This window comes from Microtus pennsylvanicus, chromosome 12, assembly GCF_037038515.1.
Source record: "Microtus pennsylvanicus isolate mMicPen1 chromosome 12, mMicPen1.hap1, whole genome shotgun sequence".
Classification (NCBI taxonomy): Eukaryota; Metazoa; Chordata; class Mammalia; order Rodentia; family Cricetidae; genus Microtus; species Microtus pennsylvanicus.
The window spans coordinates 3,676,749-3,698,334 of NC_134590.1; the positions used below are offsets into that span (position 1 = coordinate 3,676,749).

At 39.3% G+C, this 21,586-nt stretch overlaps 2 protein-coding genes across 3 annotated transcripts in view; both read left to right on the top strand.

The window, feature by feature from the left end:
• The first annotated feature begins 1,539 nt into the window (after positions 1 to 1,539).
• LOC142832680 (ATP-binding cassette sub-family G member 3-like) overlaps positions 1,540 to 21,586 on the top strand; it is a 158,955-nt gene continuing 138,908 nt past the window's right edge. Inside the window, exon 1 of the mRNA XM_075943361.1 lies at positions 1,540 to 1,592. The gene's annotated coding sequence lies outside the window, so the exon portion shown is untranslated. The remainder of the gene's footprint in view (positions 1,593 to 21,586) is intronic.
• Positions 1,540 to 21,586, top strand: part of LOC142832679 (ATP-binding cassette sub-family G member 3-like) — a 49,989-nt gene continuing 29,942 nt past the window's right edge. For both annotated transcript variants that reach the window (XM_075943359.1, XM_075943360.1), the window contains exons 1-6: positions 1,540 to 1,592; positions 5,981 to 6,201; positions 8,518 to 8,577; positions 9,148 to 9,262; positions 9,624 to 9,776; positions 19,277 to 19,413. In XM_075943359.1, the coding sequence (XP_075799474.1) occupies positions 5,999 to 6,201; positions 8,518 to 8,577; positions 9,148 to 9,262; positions 9,624 to 9,776; positions 19,277 to 19,413 (668 nt within the window). In that variant the 5' untranslated portion in view covers positions 1,540 to 1,592; positions 5,981 to 5,998. The remainder of the gene's footprint in view (positions 1,593 to 5,980; positions 6,202 to 8,517; positions 8,578 to 9,147; positions 9,263 to 9,623; positions 9,777 to 19,276; positions 19,414 to 21,586) is intronic.

The window sequence follows — 21,586 nt, forward strand, 5'->3', positions numbered from 1 at the left end:
ATGGCTAGGGAAAATGTGGTCCATTTGCACAATGGAGTACCACATAGCAGGAAAAAAATAATGACAATTTGCAGGCAAATGAATGGATCTAGGAAACATCATATTGAGTGAGGTAACCCAGAGCCAGAAAGACAAATAAAATATGTACTCACTAATAAGTGGCTTTTAATAATAAAGCAAAGAAAAACCAGTCTACAATTCACAATCTCAGAGAACCTAGACAACAAAGAACCCTAAGAGAGACACTCTCACACTGAGCCTGAGGAGTAAACCAGGACTTTCTGATGACCTAGGATGTCTGATCCTCCAGCCCCAGGGACGCCCTGCCTCCCCCTCCCACTATCAGGCTCTTTGCCTGGTGCTGGGATCTGAACTGGGTCCTCATGCTTACAGAGACAGGCCATTGTACAGCCTGTACTTTCTCTGTACGCATCTTGTACTCCAATGAAAGTTAACTTTTTCAAAAAACTTGTACAGTTCTTATTCTTTGAGAATTTTGAAAACTTCATAGAAACAACGTGTTTTAATCACACTCACCACTGCTACTTTACAGCAGAATTTTCCTCCAAATCCCCCCCCCCCCCAGCAACTTCTCCCTGTTCTCTTTTGGCTTTCCTTTCTTCTCCTCCCCACCTATTCCCCTCCCCTCCCTCCTTTCCCTTCCTCTCCCTTCCCTTCTTCAATAACCAACTGAGTCCAGTCAGTGCTGCCCATGAACACATATGATTAGAACATGGTGTGTCGGGATAGTCGACACACCAAGGACGCACTCCTGAAGAAAACCGACTTTCCCTCTCCTGGCACTCATCACCTGTCTGCAGCTCCTCAGAATAGGGGGAGGGATTGTGTGACCCTTCCCATTCATGCTAGAATGTTAAAAAGACTGACAGAGTATGAAGCTGACTCACTTTTCAACATTAGCTCTCTGGTCCGTGAAGTGTCCTACACTGCACACTGCACCATCTGACTGTATGTTAACAGTCTGCACTTAGTCCCCCCTCCCCTCTTTTTATTCTTTAGGGATAGAGTTCGATATTTAGCTCAGGCACCCATAGCCCAAATTCTCCTGCCTAAGTTTCTCTGTTATAGGGCTTACAATTGAGAACAGCGAATTTTTTCTCAATTTGTCTCTTCTGAAACAAAATGAAGCTATAAATCAATTTATATTAACAACGTGGACATTTAAGAAGCCATAGCCTCGGCTGTCTTGATCCCCTTGTTTGTCCCTTGTGTTAAGCATATACTCACCTTCTGTTTATTACTTCCACGGCTAATCTATTAAAAAAAAGAAAGAAAAAATACAGAGAGACAGACAGAAAGACGCCTTTGCTTTCCTTTTTTCTCTTCTGGGGCCTGGATCCCCAACATCCAGTTGATGTGGTCCTGACTTAGGGCTCAGTGCGGCCTGGAGGCTTCAGGACAACGTAGTACACGAGAATCCTCGATTTACCACCAGGTGGTGCTAGCTCCACTCCGCTCTTCAGGCTCCACCCAGGCTCACTTTCTTTCCCTGAAGTTCCTGATTCATGCAGAGGCTGAGGACAAGCTGAGCAGCAGCCTGGGTCTCTCTTCTTCCCCTGCATCTGACAGCAGTGAGTGTGGGCGATAGAGATGGCTTTCTTATAGTATAATTAACATCACACACCTCACCGACTTACGGTGCACAATTGTGTGGCTATGGGAATATTCAGAGGTTTGCAAGCATTATTTCCATTATCTTCTCTGCTTATTTAATCCAGGGACGCTTTCCCACAGCTTTTCTAGGTATTTTAATGTGTGTGGAGGTGGAGAGTTAAGGGCGCCAGGAAGAGGGGAGAGGACTAGGGGCAGGTTCAATGTGTGTGGAGATCACAGGATAACTTTTGAGAGTCAGTTTTTTCTTCCAACTTGTTGAGTCAGTCTCTCCTGTACTTTGTTCCATGCTGGGAACTCCAGGGTAGCTGGCCCTTCAGCTTCCAGGTGACCTCCTGTGCTCTGATTATAAAGGTATTCTTTTAATGGTGTTCTTTGATTTAACTCAGATCACCAATCTTGTGCTTCCAGCACATTTGCCTGCAGAGATATCTTGCTGGACCCGGGTGGTTTTCAGAGCCCTTTTCTTGATATGTGGTTCAGAGGATCAAATCCAGAGCCTTGCATATGCTAGGCAAGTGGTCTTGCAGCCCAGTGGATTTTAAATATAAAAGCATTTCATCCACAAATAGGGTAATTTGACTTCTTCCTTACCTGTTTGTAACTCTCTTTTTCTTCTCTCATTTTATTTCTCTGATTTTCCAAGCTCTGTATTAAGTAATAGTTCAGGAATGGTTACTCCTGTGTCTATACTGCATTTAGAGAAACTGATTCAAGTTATTCCCTTTGCAGTATATTGCTGTTGGTAGTGTTATCTCAGTGCCCTTTCTTGTGTGTAGGTGTAAGTTTTCTCTTCCTGGTGGGTTCAGGGCTGTAATCAAGAATGAGTTTAGTTTCTTAAGGACTTCCCCCATCTGTTGAGATTATGATATCATACTTATCCCCAATCATGTTATGTGCTGAATTTCTTTTACTAATTTGCATATGCTGGACCATGCTTGCAAAAAACACAGTGTTCGTTCATCATGTGTTTCTGTACTTTCTCTTGCTGCTGACTTTTTCTACAATTCCATTATGATCTGATAGGATATAAGAAATTACCTTTTCGATTTGTTAAAAGTTTGTGATGGAGTGTTCCAGTTATTAACATGTAGTTATTTTTACTTTTTTCTAACTTTGGCTGGTTATCTGCTTTGTCAGGTAGGAGTGGAGTGTTCCAGTCTGTTTGTTTAAAATGCCGTTTTCCATCCTCCCACTCTCAGTCCTCACACGCGTGACCAGCTAGTTGAGTTTCCCGCTGCAATAAACAATTGGTTATTGTTTTCTGCTTTTCAATTCACCTGTCAGTTGCATCTTTTACTCCAGAATTGAGACTATTTATATTTAGGTTACTGTTAAAATGTTTGTACTGGCTGGGCGGTGGTGGTGCACGACTTTTATCCCAGCACTCAGGAGACAGAGCCAGGTGGATCTATGTGAGTTCGAGGCCAGCCTAATTTACAAGAGCTAATTTTAGGACAGGCACCAAAGCTACAGAGAAACCCTGTCTCAAAAAGCTAAAAAAAAAAAAAAAGTTTGTACTGAATGAAATCCTATAATTTGGTGGGTTCTTTTCACCCTCTGATTTTCTGATTTGGTTTCAATTGCTATGCGATACTTTCTTTCTTTCTCATCTTAGATGTTTGCTTGCTCACTGGCACTTTGCTTTCGATTGTGTGATAAAACACCATGATCAAAAGATACTGGGGGAGCAAAAGGTTTATTTGGCTTACACCTCCACATCACAACCTACCACTGAAAGAAGCCAAGGCAGGAACTCAGGCAAGAACTGAATCAGAGACCTTGGAGAAATAATGGCTTTCTAGTTGCTTCTCACGGCTTGCTCTGCCTGCATATATATATTTTTTTTAACACACTGTAAACCATTTAGAGGTTTTTTCTTTGAATCTCTCTTTACTGTATAACTTTCTTTTACTGACTACATGAGTCTTTAAGGAAAGGACTAAAGCCGTGGCTTTGACTGCTGGATCCCACCCATTCCTTAGCTTTCTGCGATTCTAGCCTCATGGTAGAGGTACCAGCTGTAGCCATGTTTATTGCCATAACTCTATGGCGTTTCAAGGTCCCCGCCAGTGAACAAGCTACAGCAGTGTGCTCACAAACCACACTCAATAGCTCCATAGTCAGATTGCCTGCCTGAAAGAGTCAGAGTTTGCACTGGTAGGATGGCCCAGAAAGCCAGCATTTTAAAACAGCGCAGCTTTTTTTCTGCTATGGCTGAAAACCAAAAAGCATTCAGTCAGCTTTTCATCAACACTATGTAAGTGTTTCATGGCAGGACCTCTTAAAAGAGCTGCAAGGTTTTGCAGCTAAAGCTGAGTCAGGAAGCCTTTCTTAGATGAGAGCACTTGCTTCCCTCTAGCAAGCAGAGCAGACTTGAGAAATTGCTGCTACCATGAAAACATGCTTTACTCTATTCTTTTCTGTCTAGAATTACTTCCCAAGCTCTGTCAGGCTTTATGTGGATACAATCGTCCACATGTTGGTGCCATTCTGCAACACTGGAGTTAAGGTTTAGAAGAGCTATAGCTTCCTCCTGCCAGCCTGTCATCACCAGGGCAGCCTGTTTCACCTTGGAGTTGCTGCCTGGCCTCACACATGCTGAACGTGCACTGATCTGTGCTCTCAGGCCCAGGCCCATGTTTCTCCATGTGATGTTGTCATCTTCATTTTCTCCCATCACAAGTGTTCGTTTATAGAACTTTAGCCCCTTTCATCAATTCCTGCAGATGTTCCTTTGTACATCTCTTTCTTTTCAACTTCTCATTCATAATGGGTTTCATTTCAGTATCAGTCATGGGTTTCTCTAGTTCTCCTTATTAATTTAAATGCTTGCTAAATGCCTTTAGTGAAATCTTAATTATGATGGTTTTTAAAATAGATTTTGCATCTTGTGAAAAGAGATCTGTAATTCCTTTCTTTCTGTCTTTGAATGTAGCAATCAATTATCATATTATTAATGATTACTAATTGCAGTCTGTAATACTTGTGAACCTCCCTCTAAGTTCTCACTTTAGGAATCTTTAGTCTTGTTTACCCCATGCCTAGAAATTTGCAATTGAAATTATGGATAACAGTTTTTGAACAAGAGAGGTTTAACATTCTTCAATCAAAATTTGAGCAGAGCACACTGATGTGGCAGAGCCTTAGCCCCATTGTTTGGTTTGTTTGAAATCCCAAAGCCTAAGCCTTCTGGATCACAAGGCAAAGGGTTTGTTCTGAAGCTCCACATTTGCTTGGTGACAGACTGCTAATAATTATCCTCAAGAATAACAGAGCATCTGACAGATGTGTTTAGCAGGTTTTGTTTTTCTGCCTTTTCTGAAGTTGGCCCTATACTTGGAGGTTTTGATATGCTGATGGCAGGAGGGAAGGCAGGAGGGGCTGGGTTTGCTTCCCTGCTGCTGTCCCTCAACCCTGGCTGCTTTGGTTGTAATCAGAGCTCTTCACACAGCTGCTCCCACGTCTGCTTTAAGGATGCTCCTGGAGGAGGCTTGTCTGAGCAGGTGGACCCTCACAGACAGGAGCTCACCACTCAATACGGCAGACATTAGAAAGGAAAACTGGCTGTGTTGACAGTGGTATTTTAAACTGTTTCACATGCTCAGTTCACTAAAAGTCTTACTTTAAAGCAGACATTAAATTGTGAAATTGGATATTTAAATTTCATTTGTATTCTTTTTTCTTTGGAAGTCTTAAGCTGCTTAGCTACTATTTTGGTGTTCCTAATCCCTATCATTTTAAAATCTAAGTCTTCCTTAAAATTTAAACCCATTATAGCAATGATGATGTCATCACCAGTGGTTCATCTTCTTGGCTGTCTGAAGATGCCTGATGACCAGAGGTGCATTCTGAAGCTGGAAATAGTCAGAAATGTCTCCTGTTCACTGTGGAAGTCTAACTTGTTATTATGTTACACCTCATAATGCAACACACACACACACACACACACACACACACACATACACATGCACACGCAGGACATGTGGTAGTGGTGGTCATATATTCTCCATCTGAACTTTATTAATCATAATATGCTTTTGAAGTAAGACAAATCTTCCCCCCATCTTTTCCTGCCTTCCTTTATTAATTGTGTATAGCATTTATACTCTACTCATTAAGGCTCATTTCTTTCTTAGGAATTTGGTGTCTAAGGGGAGTCTGTACTTGGTTATGTCTGCTTCTCATCGGGTCCTTAGAGAATCACAGTGACATGTACTGTTCATCAGGAAGGAATCTGTCTTTGACTGCACAGTTTCAAACAATCAAACAATCCCTAAGTGTGCTGTTCTGTATAATATTGTTGTTTTCATGGACCATCAACTTACTGTTGCCTTTCCTTCTACAGGAAGGAAGACATCTCAAGATGTCTTCCGATAATGACCCTGTTGCAATCCCAATGATAGAAAGAAATCCTAATGACCTTCCTGGAATAGATACCAGTGACCTGAAGACCTTGAATGGAGAGGCTGTGTTAAGTTTTTATAACATCAGCTACCAAGAAACAGTGCATAGTGGTTTTCCATTTTGTAAAAAAACACGTGTGGTAGAAAGACTATCAAATATCAGGTATGTGCATGAAGCAGAATCTACAGCATTGAACAACTTTTTAAAACACAGAATTTCTCTATTATCTATAAGCTGTGTGTTTATGTGTGTATGTTTATATATGTGTGTGTATGTGAGTGTTTACGTGTGCAGATGTGTAGATGCTATGACACACCATGATGCAAGGCAATAAGAGGACAACCTTGAGCACTGGTCTCCATCTTCTGCTATGTTGCAGACAGAGTCCCTCATTGCTCACTGCAGTGTGTGTCAGGCTAGCAGCCTGCAAGTGTCCTGGGATTCTCCTGCCTCTGTCTTCCATCTCTCCAAAGAGAACGGAGTTACAGGTGCCCACCATTGCACCGAACTTTATGTGAGTTCTGGAGGCTTAACTGAGGTCCTCAGCCATGCACAGCAAGCCCTTCACCCAATAAACTGTCCCCAGCCTCACCTTGTTGTACAGACAGATAGATTCATGATCACAGTGAAATCAATGTGAGGGATTGATTAATTAATATAAAGAACAAAATAGTGGATGAATGGCACAAAGGATGGTTCTCTGAAAACACAAAGAAACTTTATATGCCCTTAGACTTACTACCAAAACAACAACAAAAACCCTGAGAAATAATTTTAATTCAATAAAATAAGGGATGAAAATATAATATCAAGCGCATACTATTAAAATAAAAGAATTCAGAGGAAATATTGAGAATTATTTCCTAGAAATTAGAATGTATGAAAGAATTGTGTATACATCTATGCACCATCCATTCCAAAAATGAACTGAGAGTTTAGAACAGGCTGCCTGGGTCAGTTATTAATGAAGAGATGAGATGGAAGTAATGATGAAGTCCCAACAGCAGAAAGCCCGGATCCTCAAATACTTGCTCAAAATTCATTAAATGCTAAAAAGAGCTAAAGCCAACATTCCACACATTGTTTCATGACTTAGAGAACCATGTTTCCAAACAAATGCTAAGGAAGGAGCACACATACCAAGATTTCCCCGTGCAGTCTGCATAGACTCTTCCTCCGGACCCCAATCATAGCCTCTGTTCTTGGACTGTTTCTGCTCCTTAGCCTACAACTTCCATCATTTTCTTACTAAGAAGGGAATGGGGAGGACAAATGATTGACACACTGTCTGAATATGAAGTAAGAAAGGGTAATATAGCTATGTTTTCTATAAGAATATGCCTTTTTCAATCTGAATATTCACTACTCTGAATCAGTCAGTCAGTTTTTTGGACTTAGTGTGTGTTTGTGCTGTACCTATACACCAATAAATAATGTCGTCTACTTGAGGGATGTCTCCCAGTCCTAAACTGAGCATATTCTAATCTCTTCATCAAGGAGGGAAATCAAAATTTTGTGGAAGTGTATTTAGATTTTCTATTTTGAATAAGGTTGTTTTCTTTTGATTTATTTGGCAACGCTCTCCTGTCCTCTGAGTGCTTCTTTCTAGTCTTTGAATTTCTACTTGAGATGGATTGATTGTGGTTTTATTGTATTTTAATAATAGCAACAACACTACTAATATCCCATTAATCATTGGCTACTTGTTACAAAGTCTAGAGGCAGCAAGGAGGGCTATATGATGGTACTGCTCATCAAACATTAGCAAGAAGCTGTTATATGTGTGACACCAAAAGGCCGTATGTGCAATGGAATTCTGAGAATCTGCTTCTTGCTTCAGGGATGCAGAACTTAGATGCACCGTGTTTCAAAAAAGAAAAGTCTTTAAATAATAAAAAACAGGGCTTTTGTAATATCTAAAGCATTTTTCTGATGAGTCACCATTAGAATTGAACATCTTTTTAAATAATAGACCTCAGGTGACAGTTGTATGGCTTGGGAAGACTGTGAGGCCACCGGCAGTGAGACCAGGATTTACCCTACTGCTTGTACTGGCTTTTTGGAACTCATTCTCTTTGAAGGGATACCTTGATCAACCTAGATATAGTGGGGAGGGTCTTCGTCCTGCCTCAAAGTAATGTTCTAGAATTTGTTGATTCCCCATGGAAAACCTTACCCTTTCTGAGAAGTGGATTGGGAGTGAGATAGGGAAGGGAAAAGTGGAGGGAGTGGGAGAAAGGGAGAAAGTGGGAACTGGGATAGATAAGTAAAATGAGAAAAGGGTTTCTTTTAAAAAATAATCATTTAAAAATAAATAAATAATAGTCCTATATTAATATTTTAATTTTTTCCTGTCAGTTTGTGCTTTTTTTCTGTATACAAATTCATGCAATGTCAATAGCATATTCAGAGTAGACTCTAAGTAAATATAACCTCTTTTAAGTCAAAAAATCAACCAGTATGATTTTGTGTTTACAGTGGGATCATGAAACCTGGCCTCAATGCAATTATGGCTCCTCAAGATGGGAGCAGATCTTTGTGAGTATAACAGAAAGCATATGCAAGCTCTTTGTATCTAGTTTCTGTGCTGTAAAAATCACTTCTATAGGACTTATTTAAATATTATCTGGGTGTATATATTCTGGTCCCCAGTACAGGTTACAATGTGCAGGAGGAGGCTTCCTAATTTTCAACCAAGAACAGCAAGTCTTATTAGAGCACCTTAATGATAGGAAATGATAGAGCTATTGGCATATGGTATTGGGTCATATTATTATTAGTTAATGTGGGGAGATAGTATTAAATTGGGAAGGTGAAGTAAAGTTTTCTGGGGACAAGAAATCATCACCAGGCCTAATTCTCAAACTACAGAAGCACATTACCAATTTGAGTTCCCAAGGTCAGAGAGGGGAGGTCAGGTGAATCATGTCTTACATTCATAATTCTGGGCTGTATTAGAGCACACACTGAACAGAAAGGAGTGTGTGTTTGTGTGTGTGTGTGTGACTTCAGTTAAACTTATGCAGCATTTTTATTCTGAGCATCTGAAAGCTGATAGCTGTTACTGAAGGGAGGGAGTAAACCACACAACATATGTAATCCTTGTAGGTTATTAGATGTCTTAGCTGCAAGGAAAGATCCATGTGGATTATCGGGAGATATTTTGATAAATGGAAAACCTCGGCCTGCTAATTTCACATGTACTTCTGGTTATGTGCCACGGGTAAGTATTTGTGGGTTTGTAATTTTAGATTTTCTGTGTTGTTAGATGCTCAACTTGTAGATATGTGTCTTTTCAGTTAGGTATATGACACATATATAGTCCCTACTTTCTCTACTGCTTAGAAGATATTTTCTGAAAATAATTGCTGATAGCAGTCACCAAAATCCCTGTGCACTACTTGGAAAGAAAGTGGGAGGAGAATGAAAGTTACTGCATCAGGCTCTGTACCTGAAAGGAGTAAACCTGAAAGAATAATTTTAAGTAGAGCATTGGGTGTGCTTTATATGTGATCAGGTTACATACTTTAGAGTGATGGTCATATTAATAACTATTTGTAATTAAAATTCCACCTAACCTTAAGAATGACATGGTGATGCGCACAGTGACTGTGAGAGACAACATAGAGTTCTCAGCTGCTCTTCGACTGCCAATGACTATGACAAAAGATGAAAAGAGAAGACGAATTAATGAGGTCCTTGAACTTCTGCATCTGGATAAAGAGTTAAATGTCAAGGTAATGTGAAGAACAATCTTGAAAGACCGAGAGAGAGAGAGAGAGAGAGAGAGAGAGAGAGAGAGAGAGAGAGAGAGAGAGAGAGAGAGAGAGAGAGAGAGATTCATGTATGGATTATATATGACCCTCTGTCAACAGCTCCATATAATGTGTATGCTCAATGCAGCTGTTCTGTGTATTAATGGGTAAGTGACTGGTTACATGCTGTAGAGTGGAAACTGAGCTGCAAAACCTTCTTTACAGTGGCTAAACCTGGGAATGGAGTGTGATCCAGCAGGGAAGAGTGTTCCTTACATGGCCATTTTCAAATACTCCTTATGTGAGCCTCCTCTTCCCTCAGTCTTAAACTCTTGGCTTTAGAGAATTGGACAAGTGCTTTCTTCTGTTTATCGTCTCTTCCCCTAGAGGACTTGTCCCTTGTAGTTTCAGAATGTGCTTCTGCACTGATACAGGATGTGAGATGGAGAACTCTGGCTCTGTGTTCACTCTGCATTTATTTCCCTCCAGGGCTGTCCTTGGTCTCTTTAGCATTTATTTATAACTTGTATAGTGCATGTTGTTTTCTATAGACTTTCTTTTTGTGTTTTGTGGTGCCCAGTTTTAACTGTCAACTAGACTGGGTCTAGAATTACCTAAAATCATCTAGAAGAAAGTTTCAATGAGGAATTATAGTCAGGTTGACTTGTGGACAATTTTATTTGTCAGAAATCAGAGAAGGCATCTGATTATCTTGATTAAGCTAAGATACATGGAAAGACTTAACCCACTCAGGCAATGCCATTCTTTGGGTTTAGGTCCTGGGTGTCATGAGCATGGATAAAGTGAGCTGAACACTGACAGGCATGCGTGCATTCATCCTCTCTGTGCTCTGGACCATATGTAGTCAGCTTTATCAGCTTCCTGCTTGACTTCCCTGCAATGGTCAACTATACTTTTGAATTGTGTACCAAAATAAAACCGTTTAGCCTACTTGTTTACCTTTTATCTTAGTAAATGGCCAGAAACTAGGGTACACTTTGCCCTTGCCCCTGCTTCCTCATCTTCTACTTTTATTTATTCCCAGACTCTGTAAGGTTTAATAGATACAACCTTGGGCAAATGTAACAATAAATGGATCAAGTGATGCTTCCTGTTGAGACTTGTACAGGATTAGGAAGGGTAATGGATAAGTGGTGAGCTTCAGAGCTGACTATTATAATAGCTAGCTAATTTCTTACTGACATATTAGAAAGAATATTGAAAACTGTTTCATCCCAGAATACTCTTTTTTAGCCATGAAAAATAAGGACATTTGCTTCTCTTAGCAATTCCATTCTTAATTATCAAAATGAGCAGAATCTTGATAACATCAGCCCTGACAGGTTATAACTATTCACATTCCTCAAAATATTGCATTGTTTACAGAACCTGATCTGGCATTTAATTTATTATTTGCCTAGAGTTTTTCAACATTAAAGTTGCTTCCCTCTTCTTGTGTTACCCACACCATCCTGACTCTCACAATGACATCAGTTCATTGAGAAGATGTTGTAAGAGCTGCTTGTTCATTTCATGGCTGCCCAGACTCACGAAATATCACACAGAAACTATATTATTTAAATCACTGCTTGTCCCATTAGCTCTAGCTTCCTATTGGCTAACTCTTATATCTTAATTTAACCAATCTCCATTAATCTGTGCCTCACCATGTGGTTGATGGCAACCAGCAAAGTTTTAATGTGTCTGTTTCTGGTGGCGGCTCCATGGCTTCTCCCTGACTCTGCCGTCTTTCTACCCAAAATTCAGTTTAGTTTTCCCTGCCTAGCTCTGTTCTGCTAAGCAACTGGCTGAAACAGATTCTATATTAGCCAATGGTATTCATAGTATATAGACAGGAATCTCACATCACCTTCCCCTTTCTGTTTAAATAAAAAAGAAGGCTTTTAACTTTAACATAGTAAAATTAAATATAACAAAAAAATAATCAAGCAAGAATTACAGTTACAATATTTACATCTCTTTAATCTTTTATAATAATTAAAGAAAACTATAACTATCTATTTTTCAACTCCATCAAAGACTCCAAAATGATATGATATTACTAAGTAAACAGGAAGTGCATTGTAAGCAACTTCCAAAACTCTAGAGTTGACAGAGATATCTCGCTGCCTGGACAGTAACCCATAGTTCTGTATTGTAGGGGCATCCATCTTCAGCCTATAGGCCATGGTATCCAGCAAACTTTCCACAGAGCAGGAAATTTCAAAGACAGTTGAACCTATATTGGCAGTTTGTCAGTCACTTTCTTCTTTGTCCTGCAGAATGTCAGGCAGACTCTTTCATGAATCAGGAACCCTGGAGAATCATCTTACCTTTAGGCAAATTCAACAGTCATATTTCTGTCTCTGGCATGTCCAGTTCATACAGCATAGCATCAAGCATTCAGACAAGAGCAGTTTCTTGTCCAAATGGCTAACAAACTTCATGAGGAGCCTTTTGAATGCCCATCTTCCTTTTGAAGTAATTGGTGCTGCCAGGAGCAGATGTGTCTCATTGTATATATAGATGTCTCTAGTGCAGACATTTGGTGATATGGATGAAAGTGGGCTCCCCAGAATATGATTTTCATGAATTAATGTTGCAATGTATAATAAGATAATCCCACACTAACACAGAATGGAATATAATAAAGTTTCATTTATTTAGATGTAGACTCACATAAAAGCAATGATCAGCAGTCATCTGCATGAACAGGGGACTGAAACCAAATCTAGCAGCCAAGGGTCAGTGCCTGCTTTTTCATCTGAATTTATAGTACATGAGACCAAGCCCGACGTTGGTCAATATCTTAAAGGCTATTGGTTGAAGGAATTCCCACAGCCAAATAATGTCTCTGGTGGCTCCTCCTTAGCAGCAGTGAGAAGTCGGAACATACTGACTATTGATTCCCATCATCCTTCTCCACATTTGTTTGCAAGATGGTTGTCTTGTTGGGAAGAATAATAGAAAAGCTGATATTTACCATGCTTTCTTTTTTTCCTAAGTGGTGGAATTTTGTGAACTTTGGCTCTGCTGTTTATTGATGTGGTTTATGTTTACAATGAGATAATTTCTTTCCTATGTTTTTTTTTATTGACTCTCCAATTTTCTCTGCTCCCCTCTCTGCCTCTCTCCGCCTCCCTTCAATCCTTCCCCAAGGTCCCCATGCTCCCAATTTACTCAGGAGATCTTGTCTTTTTTTACTTCCCATGTAGATTAGATCTATGTAAGTTTCTCTTAGTGTCCTCATTGCTGTCTGAGTTCTCTCGGGTTGCAATTTATAGGCTGGTTTTCTTTGCTTTATGTTTAAAACCACCTATGAGTGAGTACATGTGATAATTGTCTTTCTGTGTCTGGGTTACCTCATTCAAAGTAATGTTTTGTAGCTCCATCCATTTATCTGCAAAATTCAAGATATCACTATTTTTTCTGCTATGTAGTACTCCACATTTTCCTTATAAATTCTTTGGTCGAGGGGCATTTAGGTTGTTTTCAGGTTCTGGCTATGACAAACAATGCTGCTGTGAACATAGTTGAGCATATGTCCTTGTGGCATGATTGAATGATTGAGCATCCTTTGGATATATACTCAAAAGTGGTATTACTGGGTCTTGAGGAAGGTTGTTTTTTAATTTTCTGAGAAATCACTACACTGACATCCAAAGGGGCTGTATCAGCTTGCACTCTCCCCAACAATGCAGGAGTGTTCCCTTTTCCCCACAACCTCTCCAGCATAAGTTGTCTTCAGTGTTTTTGATCTTGGCCATTCTTACAGGTCTAAGATGGACTCTCAGAGCTTTTTGATTTGCATTTCTCAGATGACTAAGGATGTTGAACTTCTCCTTAAGTGTCTTTCCATCATTTTAGAATCCTCTGTTGAGAGTTCTCTGATTAGGTCTGTACTCCGTTTTTTTTATTGAATTATTTGTTCTTTCGATGACCAATTTCTTGAGTTTTTTTTGTATATTTTGGAGATAAGACCTCTTTCTGATGTGGAGTTAGTGAAAATCTTTTCCATTCTGTAGGCTGTTGTTTTGTCTTGTTGACCATGTCCTTTGCTTTTCAGAAGATTTTCAGTTTCAGGAGGTCCCATTTATTAATTGTTTCTCTGAGTGTCTGTGCTTCTGGGGTTATAGTTAGGAAGTGGTCTCCTGTGCCAATATGTTAAAGTGAACTTCCCACTTTCTCTTCTGTAAGGTTCAGTGTGGCTGGCATTATGTTGATGTCTTTAACACATTTGGACTTGAGTTTTGTGCATGGTGATAGATATGAGTCTACCTGTAGGTGTTTAGTTATATCAGCACCATCTTTTTTCCATTTTATATTTTTTGCTTCTTTATCAAAAATCAGATATTCAAAATGTGTAGATTAGTATCATTGTCTTCTATTTGGTTCCATTGGTCCTCCTGTCTGTTCTTATGCCAATACCAGGCTTTTTTAGTACTGCAGCTCTGTAGTAGAGTTTGAAGTCAGGGATTGTGATGCCTGAAGAAGTTCTTGTACAGGATTTTTGGCTATCCTGGGTTTTTTGCTATTCCATATTAAGCTGAGTACTGTTTTTTGGAGGTCTGTGAAGAGTTTTTCTGGGATTTTGATGGGCATTGCATTGAATCTGTAGATTGTTTTAGGGAAGATTGCCATTTTTACTACATTGATTCTACCTTCCCAAGAGCATGGGAGATTTTTCCACTTTATGGTGTCTTCTTCAATTTCTTTCTTCAATGATTTAAAGTTCTTGTCATACAAGTCTTTCACTTGTTTGCTTAGAGTTACTCCAAGACATTTTATGCTATTTGTGGTTATTGTCAAGTGTGTTGTTTCTATGATTTCTTCCCCAGCCTTTTTATCATCTGTGTACAGGAGGCTACTGATTTTTTTTAGTTAATCTTTTATCCTGCTATATTACTGAATGTATTTATGAGTCATAGAAGTTCCTTGGTAGGTTTTTTTTGGTTGCTTATGTAAACTATCATATCTTCAGCAAATAGTGAGAGTTTGACTTCTTCTTTTCTGATTTGTATCCCCCTGATCTCCTTTTGGCTTCTTATTGCTCTAGCTAGGACCTCAAGAACTATATTGAATAGATATGGAGAGAGTGGACAACCTTGTCTTGTTCCTGATTTTAGAGGAATCACTGGGAGTTTCTCTTCATTTACTTTGATGTTGGCTGTTGGCTTGCTGTATATTGCCTTTATTATGTTTAGGTATGTTCCTTGTATCCCTGCTCTCTCCAAGACCTTTATCATGAAGGGATGTTGTATTTTGTTGAAAGCTTTTTCAGCATCTAATAAGATTACCATGTGGTTTTTATTTTCCAGTTTGTTTATATGGTGGATTATGTTCACAGATTTTCATATGTTTAACCATCCCTGCATCTCTGGGATGAAGCTGACTTGATCATGGTGGATGATGGTTCTGATGTGTTCTTGGATTAGCTTTGCCAGTATTTTATTTAGTATTTTTGTATCAATATTTATGAGTAAGATTGGTCTGTAATTCTCCTTCTTAGTAAAGTCTTTCTGTGATTTGGGTATCAGGGTAATTGTTGCCTCATAAAAAGAGTTTGGCAATGTTCCTTTTGTTTCTATTGTGTGGAATAATTTGAGGAGTGTTAATATTAGTTCTTCTTTGAAAGTCTTGTAGAATTCTGAGCTGAAACTGTTGAAGGCGCTGTGGTGGGCTGCGTTCCTGCCCAGCTCCGGACAGCTATCTTTATACCCGAAATAATTACAGGGAAACTGTCTTCTTTTAAACACTGCCTGGCCCATTAGTTCCAGCCTCTTATTGGCTAGCTCTTACATATTGATCTAACCCATTTCTAATAATCTGTGTAGCCCACAAGGTGGCTTACCAGGGAAGATCTTAACCTGCGTCTGTGTAGGGTGGAAGAATTATGGCGATTGCCTGACTGGGCTTCTTTCTCCCAGTATTCTGTTCTGTCTACTCCGCCTACCTAATTTTCTGTCCTATCAGGGCCAAGGCAGTTTCTTTATTAACAGATAAATAGATGACACTCCTACATCATGAAACCATCTGGTTCTTGGCTTATTTACATCAAAAAGTAAGACTTTTGATGACTGTTTCTATTTCTTCTGCAGGAATAGGTCTGTTTAATTTGCTTATCTGGCCTTGATTTAATTTTGGTAAGTGATATTTATTCAGAAAGTTGTCCATTTCCTTTAAGTTTTCCAATTTTGTGGAGTACAGGTTTTCAAAATATGACCTGATGATTCTCTGTATTTTCTTTGTGTCTGTTGTTATGTCCCCCTTTTCATTTCTGATTTTCTCTCTCCCTTTTGGTTAGTTTGGATAAAGGTTTGTCTATTTTGTTGATTTTCTCAAAGAACGAGCTCTTTGTTTCAGTGATTCTTTGCATTGTTTTCTTTGTTTCTATTTTGTTGATTTCAGCTCTCAATTTAATTACTTCCTGCTGACTATTTCTCTTAGCTGAGTTTGATTCTTTTTGTTTTAAATTTTTCAAATGTTCCATTAATTCACTAGTGTGGGATTTTTCCAGCTTCTTTAGGTAGGCATTTAGTGCTATGAACTTTCCTCTTAACATTGCTTTCATTGTGTTCCATAAATTTGGGTATGTTGTGTGGTCCTTTTCATTAAATTTAGGTAGTCTTTAATTTCTCCCTTTATGTTATCATTGACCCATTGATGATTCAGGTGAGCATTGTTTAATTTCCATGTGTTTGTGGGTTTTCTGGAATTAGTATTGTTGTTGACTTTTAGTTTTAAACCATGGTGATCTGATAAGATACAATGAGTTATTTCAATTTTTTTTGTATTTGATGAAGTTTGTTTTGTTACTGTTCAATTTTTGAGAAGGTTCCATGAGGTGCTGAGGAGAAGGTCTGTTTGGATGAAATATTATATAGATGTCTGTTAAGTTCATTTGAGTCATAACATCTGTTAATTTTCTTACTTCTCTGTTCATTTTTTTGTCTGATTGACCTGCCAGTAGTAAGAGGGGAGAGTTCAAGTCTCCCACTATTAGTGTGTGTGGTTTAATGTATGGGGTTTTATTTAAGACTTAGACGTGTTTCTTTTACATATGAGGGTGCCCTTGTATTTGGGGGCATAGATGTTCAGTATTAAGATTTCCTCTTGATGAGTTTTTCCTGTGACTAGTATATAATGACCTTCTTTGTCTTTTTTGATTGATTTTAGCTTGAAGTCTATTTTGTTAGATTTTAGATAGCTATATCCACTTGTTTCTTAGGTCCATTTGATTGGAATATTTTTTTCCAAACCATTTACTCTGAGACAATGTTTGTTTTTAAGGTTGATATGTGTTTCTTGTATGCAAAAGAACATTGGATTATGTTTTTATATCTAATTTGTTTGCCTGTGCATTTTTATAGGTGAGTTGAGTCCATTTATATTAAGGGATATTAATGACCAGTGATTGCTATCTTCTGTTAATTTAGTTGTCATTTCTGGTGATGTTAATTTGTGCATTTCCTCTCCTTTGGGATTTGCTGTTATGAGACCATCAATTGTCTGTGTTTTTGTTGGTTTAACCAACTTCCATCGGTTGGAATTTTCCTTCTTGTATTTTATATAGGACTGGGTTTGTGGCTAGGTATTGGTTAAATCTAGTTTTGTCATGAAATATCTTGTTTTGTCCTTTTATGGTGATTGAAAGTTTTGCTGGGTATGGTAGTCTGGGCTGGCATCTGTGGTTTCTTAAGGTCTGCATAAAGCTTGACCACAACCTTCTGGCTTTCATTGTCTCCAATGAGAAGTCAGGTATAATTCTAATAGGTTTACCTTTTTCCTCTGAAGCTCTTAATGTTCTTTCTTCACTCTGTATGTTTAGTGTTTTGATTATTATGTGGTGAGGGATCTTTTTTGGATCCATTCTATTTGGTGTTCAATAAGTTTCTTGTATCTTCATAGACATATCTTTTTTAGGTTGGGAAAGTTTTCTAAGATTTTGTTAAATATATTTTCTGTGCTTTTTGAGTTGAAATTTTTCTCCTTCTTCTATATGTATAATTCTTAGATTTGACCTTTTAATGGTGTCCCACATTTCCTGTATATTTTAGGTTAAGCTTTTGTTAGATTTAATGTTTTCTTTAACTGAGAGTCTATTTTCTCTATTATATTCTTCTCAGTGCTTGAGATTCTCTCCCATATTTTATATTCTGTTGTTCATGCTTGTATTTGTGGTTCCTGATCATTTTCTCATGATTTCTGTTTCTATAATTCCCTTGACTTGTGTTTTCTATATTGTCTCTGTTTCAGTTTTCAAATCTTGAATAGTTTCTTTCATATGTTTGATTGCTTTTTCTTGGTTTTCTTTAAGGGATTGTTGATGTCTTACAATTTTTGTTTGCCTTTTCCTCCATTTCTTTGAGAGAATTTCTCATTTCCTCTTTAAGAGTTTCAAACATTCTTTTGAAGTTGTTTTTTAGGTCAGTTTCTTCTGATTTATCTATATTTGATCTTCAAATCTTGCTGTTGTAGGATCTTTAGATTTTACTGGTGTTGTGTTGCTCTTTGTGGTGTTGTATGTATGTTCTTACCCTTTCTAGTCATCTTTTCCTCTACTAGGTGTGGTTGGGGCTGTCTGAGATTCTGTTGGTTAATCTAGGTGCCAGTGAATCCAAAGTTCAGATGGTTGTTCCTCATGTTACAGTCAGTGCCACAGTTCTAGTACCCCATTGGTTACTCCATGTTCCTGGAGATCAGTACTCCTGGGCTTTGCTCTGCTCCCTTGGAGCTTGCTGCCTCAGGCCTACTTTGGCCTAGGTTACTGGCTTTGACCTGTTTCTGTAAATCCTGGTCTGGATCCACTCCTGCAGAAGTCCCTGGCTTGGAGTTGGCCCTGCGAAGGTCCCTGGTTCAAGTCTACTGCCTTGGAGTTTTCAGGCTAGGGTATACCCAGAACCACAAAGAACATGGCTCAGGCTTATTCCCTCAGAGGTCCCAGATTCATGTTCAGACCCTCAGAGGTTTCAAGTTCCTGCCTATTCTTTTTGATGTCCCAGACCAACCCCTGGACCTACAGAGGTCCTCGCTTAGGCCTACTCCCTCTGTGGTCCCAGACTCATGCCTGGCCCCACAGAGATCTCTGATTCCTGCCTCCTCCCTCAGAGTTACTGGATTCATGCCCAGAGTGGCTGAGGTCCTGGCTCAGGCTTTCTTTTCTAGAAGAATAATTATTCATTGCCCTAGGTTGTTTAGTTGGTTTGTTTTTTACAACATATGAATTACTACAGATACTTCTTCTTCTCCTGTGCTGTCTTTCTTGTTCTTTAGACAGAGATTAACACAGGCTTTATGTCAAGTCTGACCTGAGTCTTTCTACTCACTTGAAAAAGAAAATCCCCTTCTTATCCTAGGTGGTAATATTTTTGCTTGTCAGAATAATGATAGAACAAAATCTTTTATTGCTGGAATAGGCTCATTCACCAATTGACAAATACTGTTCATGTTCTTTTTTATAATGATGGTTGTTGTTGCTTTAGCCTAACTCTAAAGAGCTTGAGAAAAGGACCAGTATAGCCATGGAGCTGGTCACTGAGCATCCCATTTTGTTCTTGGATGACCCCACCACTGGTTTAAGCTTGAACACTTCTACTGATGTCATCTCAGTCCTGAGAAGGTAAGTGCTAAAGGAACATTGTTTTATTCACTTAATACCTGATCACATGTGTGTATTTTTGGTGCAGGAGATTCAGAAGTAAGCAATGGAATTCATTGTTTATTAGCTGGAAAACTCCACTAACAAGGAATACACATCAAGAACAATGAGACAGGAGCATAGGGAATGATGGCTATGGTGAAGGTGCAGCACTGCTTTAAATAGCATGTCCCCATAGCATGTCCCTATAGCATGTCCCCATAGCATGTCCCATAGCATGTCCCCATAGCATGTCCCCATAGCATGTCCCCATAGCATGTCCCCATAGCATGTCCCCATAGCATGTCCCATAGCATGTCCCCATAGCATGTCCCCATAGCATGTCCCTATAGCATGTCCCATAGCATGTCCCCATAGCATGTCCCCATAGCATGTCCCCATAGCATGTCCCATAGCATGTCCCCATAGCATGTCCCCATAGCATGTCCCTATAGCATGTCCCATAGCATGTCCCCATAGCATGTCCCCATAGCATGTCCCCATACCATGTCCCCATAGCACTCAAGTCAGTGTCAAGAGAGCTGAGTGGGTGAGATCTGAACAGAGTGCGGGCTGGAGGGAAAACTCATTTGCTCTGTGACATGGCATATTTGATGTGTCTGGAACATTAAAGAGATCAAGTTGACTATAACCCAGTGGTCTGAGGGGATGAAAAGTTGGTAGTACACTTTCAAAGATACCATAGTGTGGGTGACTAGATAGAAGTTAAATTTCTTACAGTTCTGGATTCTGGAAGCCAAATATTAAGGTCTTCACAGGCCTTGTTTGCTGAGACTTAAGTCGCTAATTGTTCATCGTATCTTCTTTCTCTTTACGTGTCTATGCCCTGATCTCTTAAATGGACACCAGTTACATTAGGTTACCCTAGTAATTTCATGAAACTTAATTACCTTTTTAAAGACTCTGTCTCCAATTATATCCACATTTTAAGCTTTTAGATGTGAAGTCTTCAACAAATGGGTTTTTGGAAGGTTACAATTCTGCTCTTCACATTCACAGTTGAAGGGAGGTTGTATTGAGTAGATTGCCTAGACCACCTGAGCCAATGTAACGACTAAGGATTTCCATGGCAAGGGACGGATGTGAGAAAACTTCTGAGTTTAGAGCAGAGCAATACATTATGGAGAAGGTTGTACAGTTGCTCTGTGGGGGTGTTAAGTGTCAGCAGAATGCTTAGTTATGTTGGTTCCTTAGCTAGCAACTGGTGTGTTCTGTATAGCTTTAATATAGAGTAAGTAGGTTTAACTTTGGGATTAGCCCTGGATGTGATGACTGAGGGAATGATTCCTAAGGTCTAGGTCCTGATCAAGGGGAAGAATATAGTAAAAAGAATGATATTTTATTCTCTCACAAAATAAGTCTGTGGATGAAATATTTATAGAAAATTTATAAGGGTTAGATTTTGCACATTTTAGAATTAACAGAGTTTACAACCGACTGACTAATCCCAAGAACTATGTAAGAACTATCCCATTCCCATGAAATAAGCTCCTGGCTGTTGAATTTACAGCCCTTTCTGTCTTTCCTTCCTTCTCCTTGTTCTTTGTTTTGTTCTGAAATCATGGTCCATCACCCTAAATACTGTTGCCTGTCCCTCAAGGAATGAAGATCACTCCACCATTGTACCTTCCCAGTGATGATGTCAACAGCTGGGGCCTTGCCATCATCTAGCCTATGTCACCTTCTTGCCTCAGGTGTCACCACCTTCTGTTTCTGTCCCTTTTCCTTTCTGCTTCAGGATACACCTTAAGATGAGGTTTCTGCTCATTTTCCAGTATGGAATGCTACCCTCCTTCCCTGTGTCTCATGCCATGGGTAGTCAGTGCATTGTATGGGGTCATCCCAAGTGTGGTTTCTCCTAGTATTCTGGGAGTAAACTCAGGCCCTGATATGCTGTATCTCCTATGTCTCCAACACTCCTGGAAGTGCATCCTAGTGGTAGAATTCTTTTTATAAACATTTTTATTTTGTGTGTGCTTGAGTTGTTTGGTGTGTGTGTACATGTGTACTTGTATAGCATGCATGTAGAGGTCAGAGGAGAACGCAAAGAGTTCACTTTCTCCTCCATCCAAATAAGTGGGTTCTGGGGAATGAACTAGGGTCTTAAGACTTTGCATCGTTTCTTTACCCATTG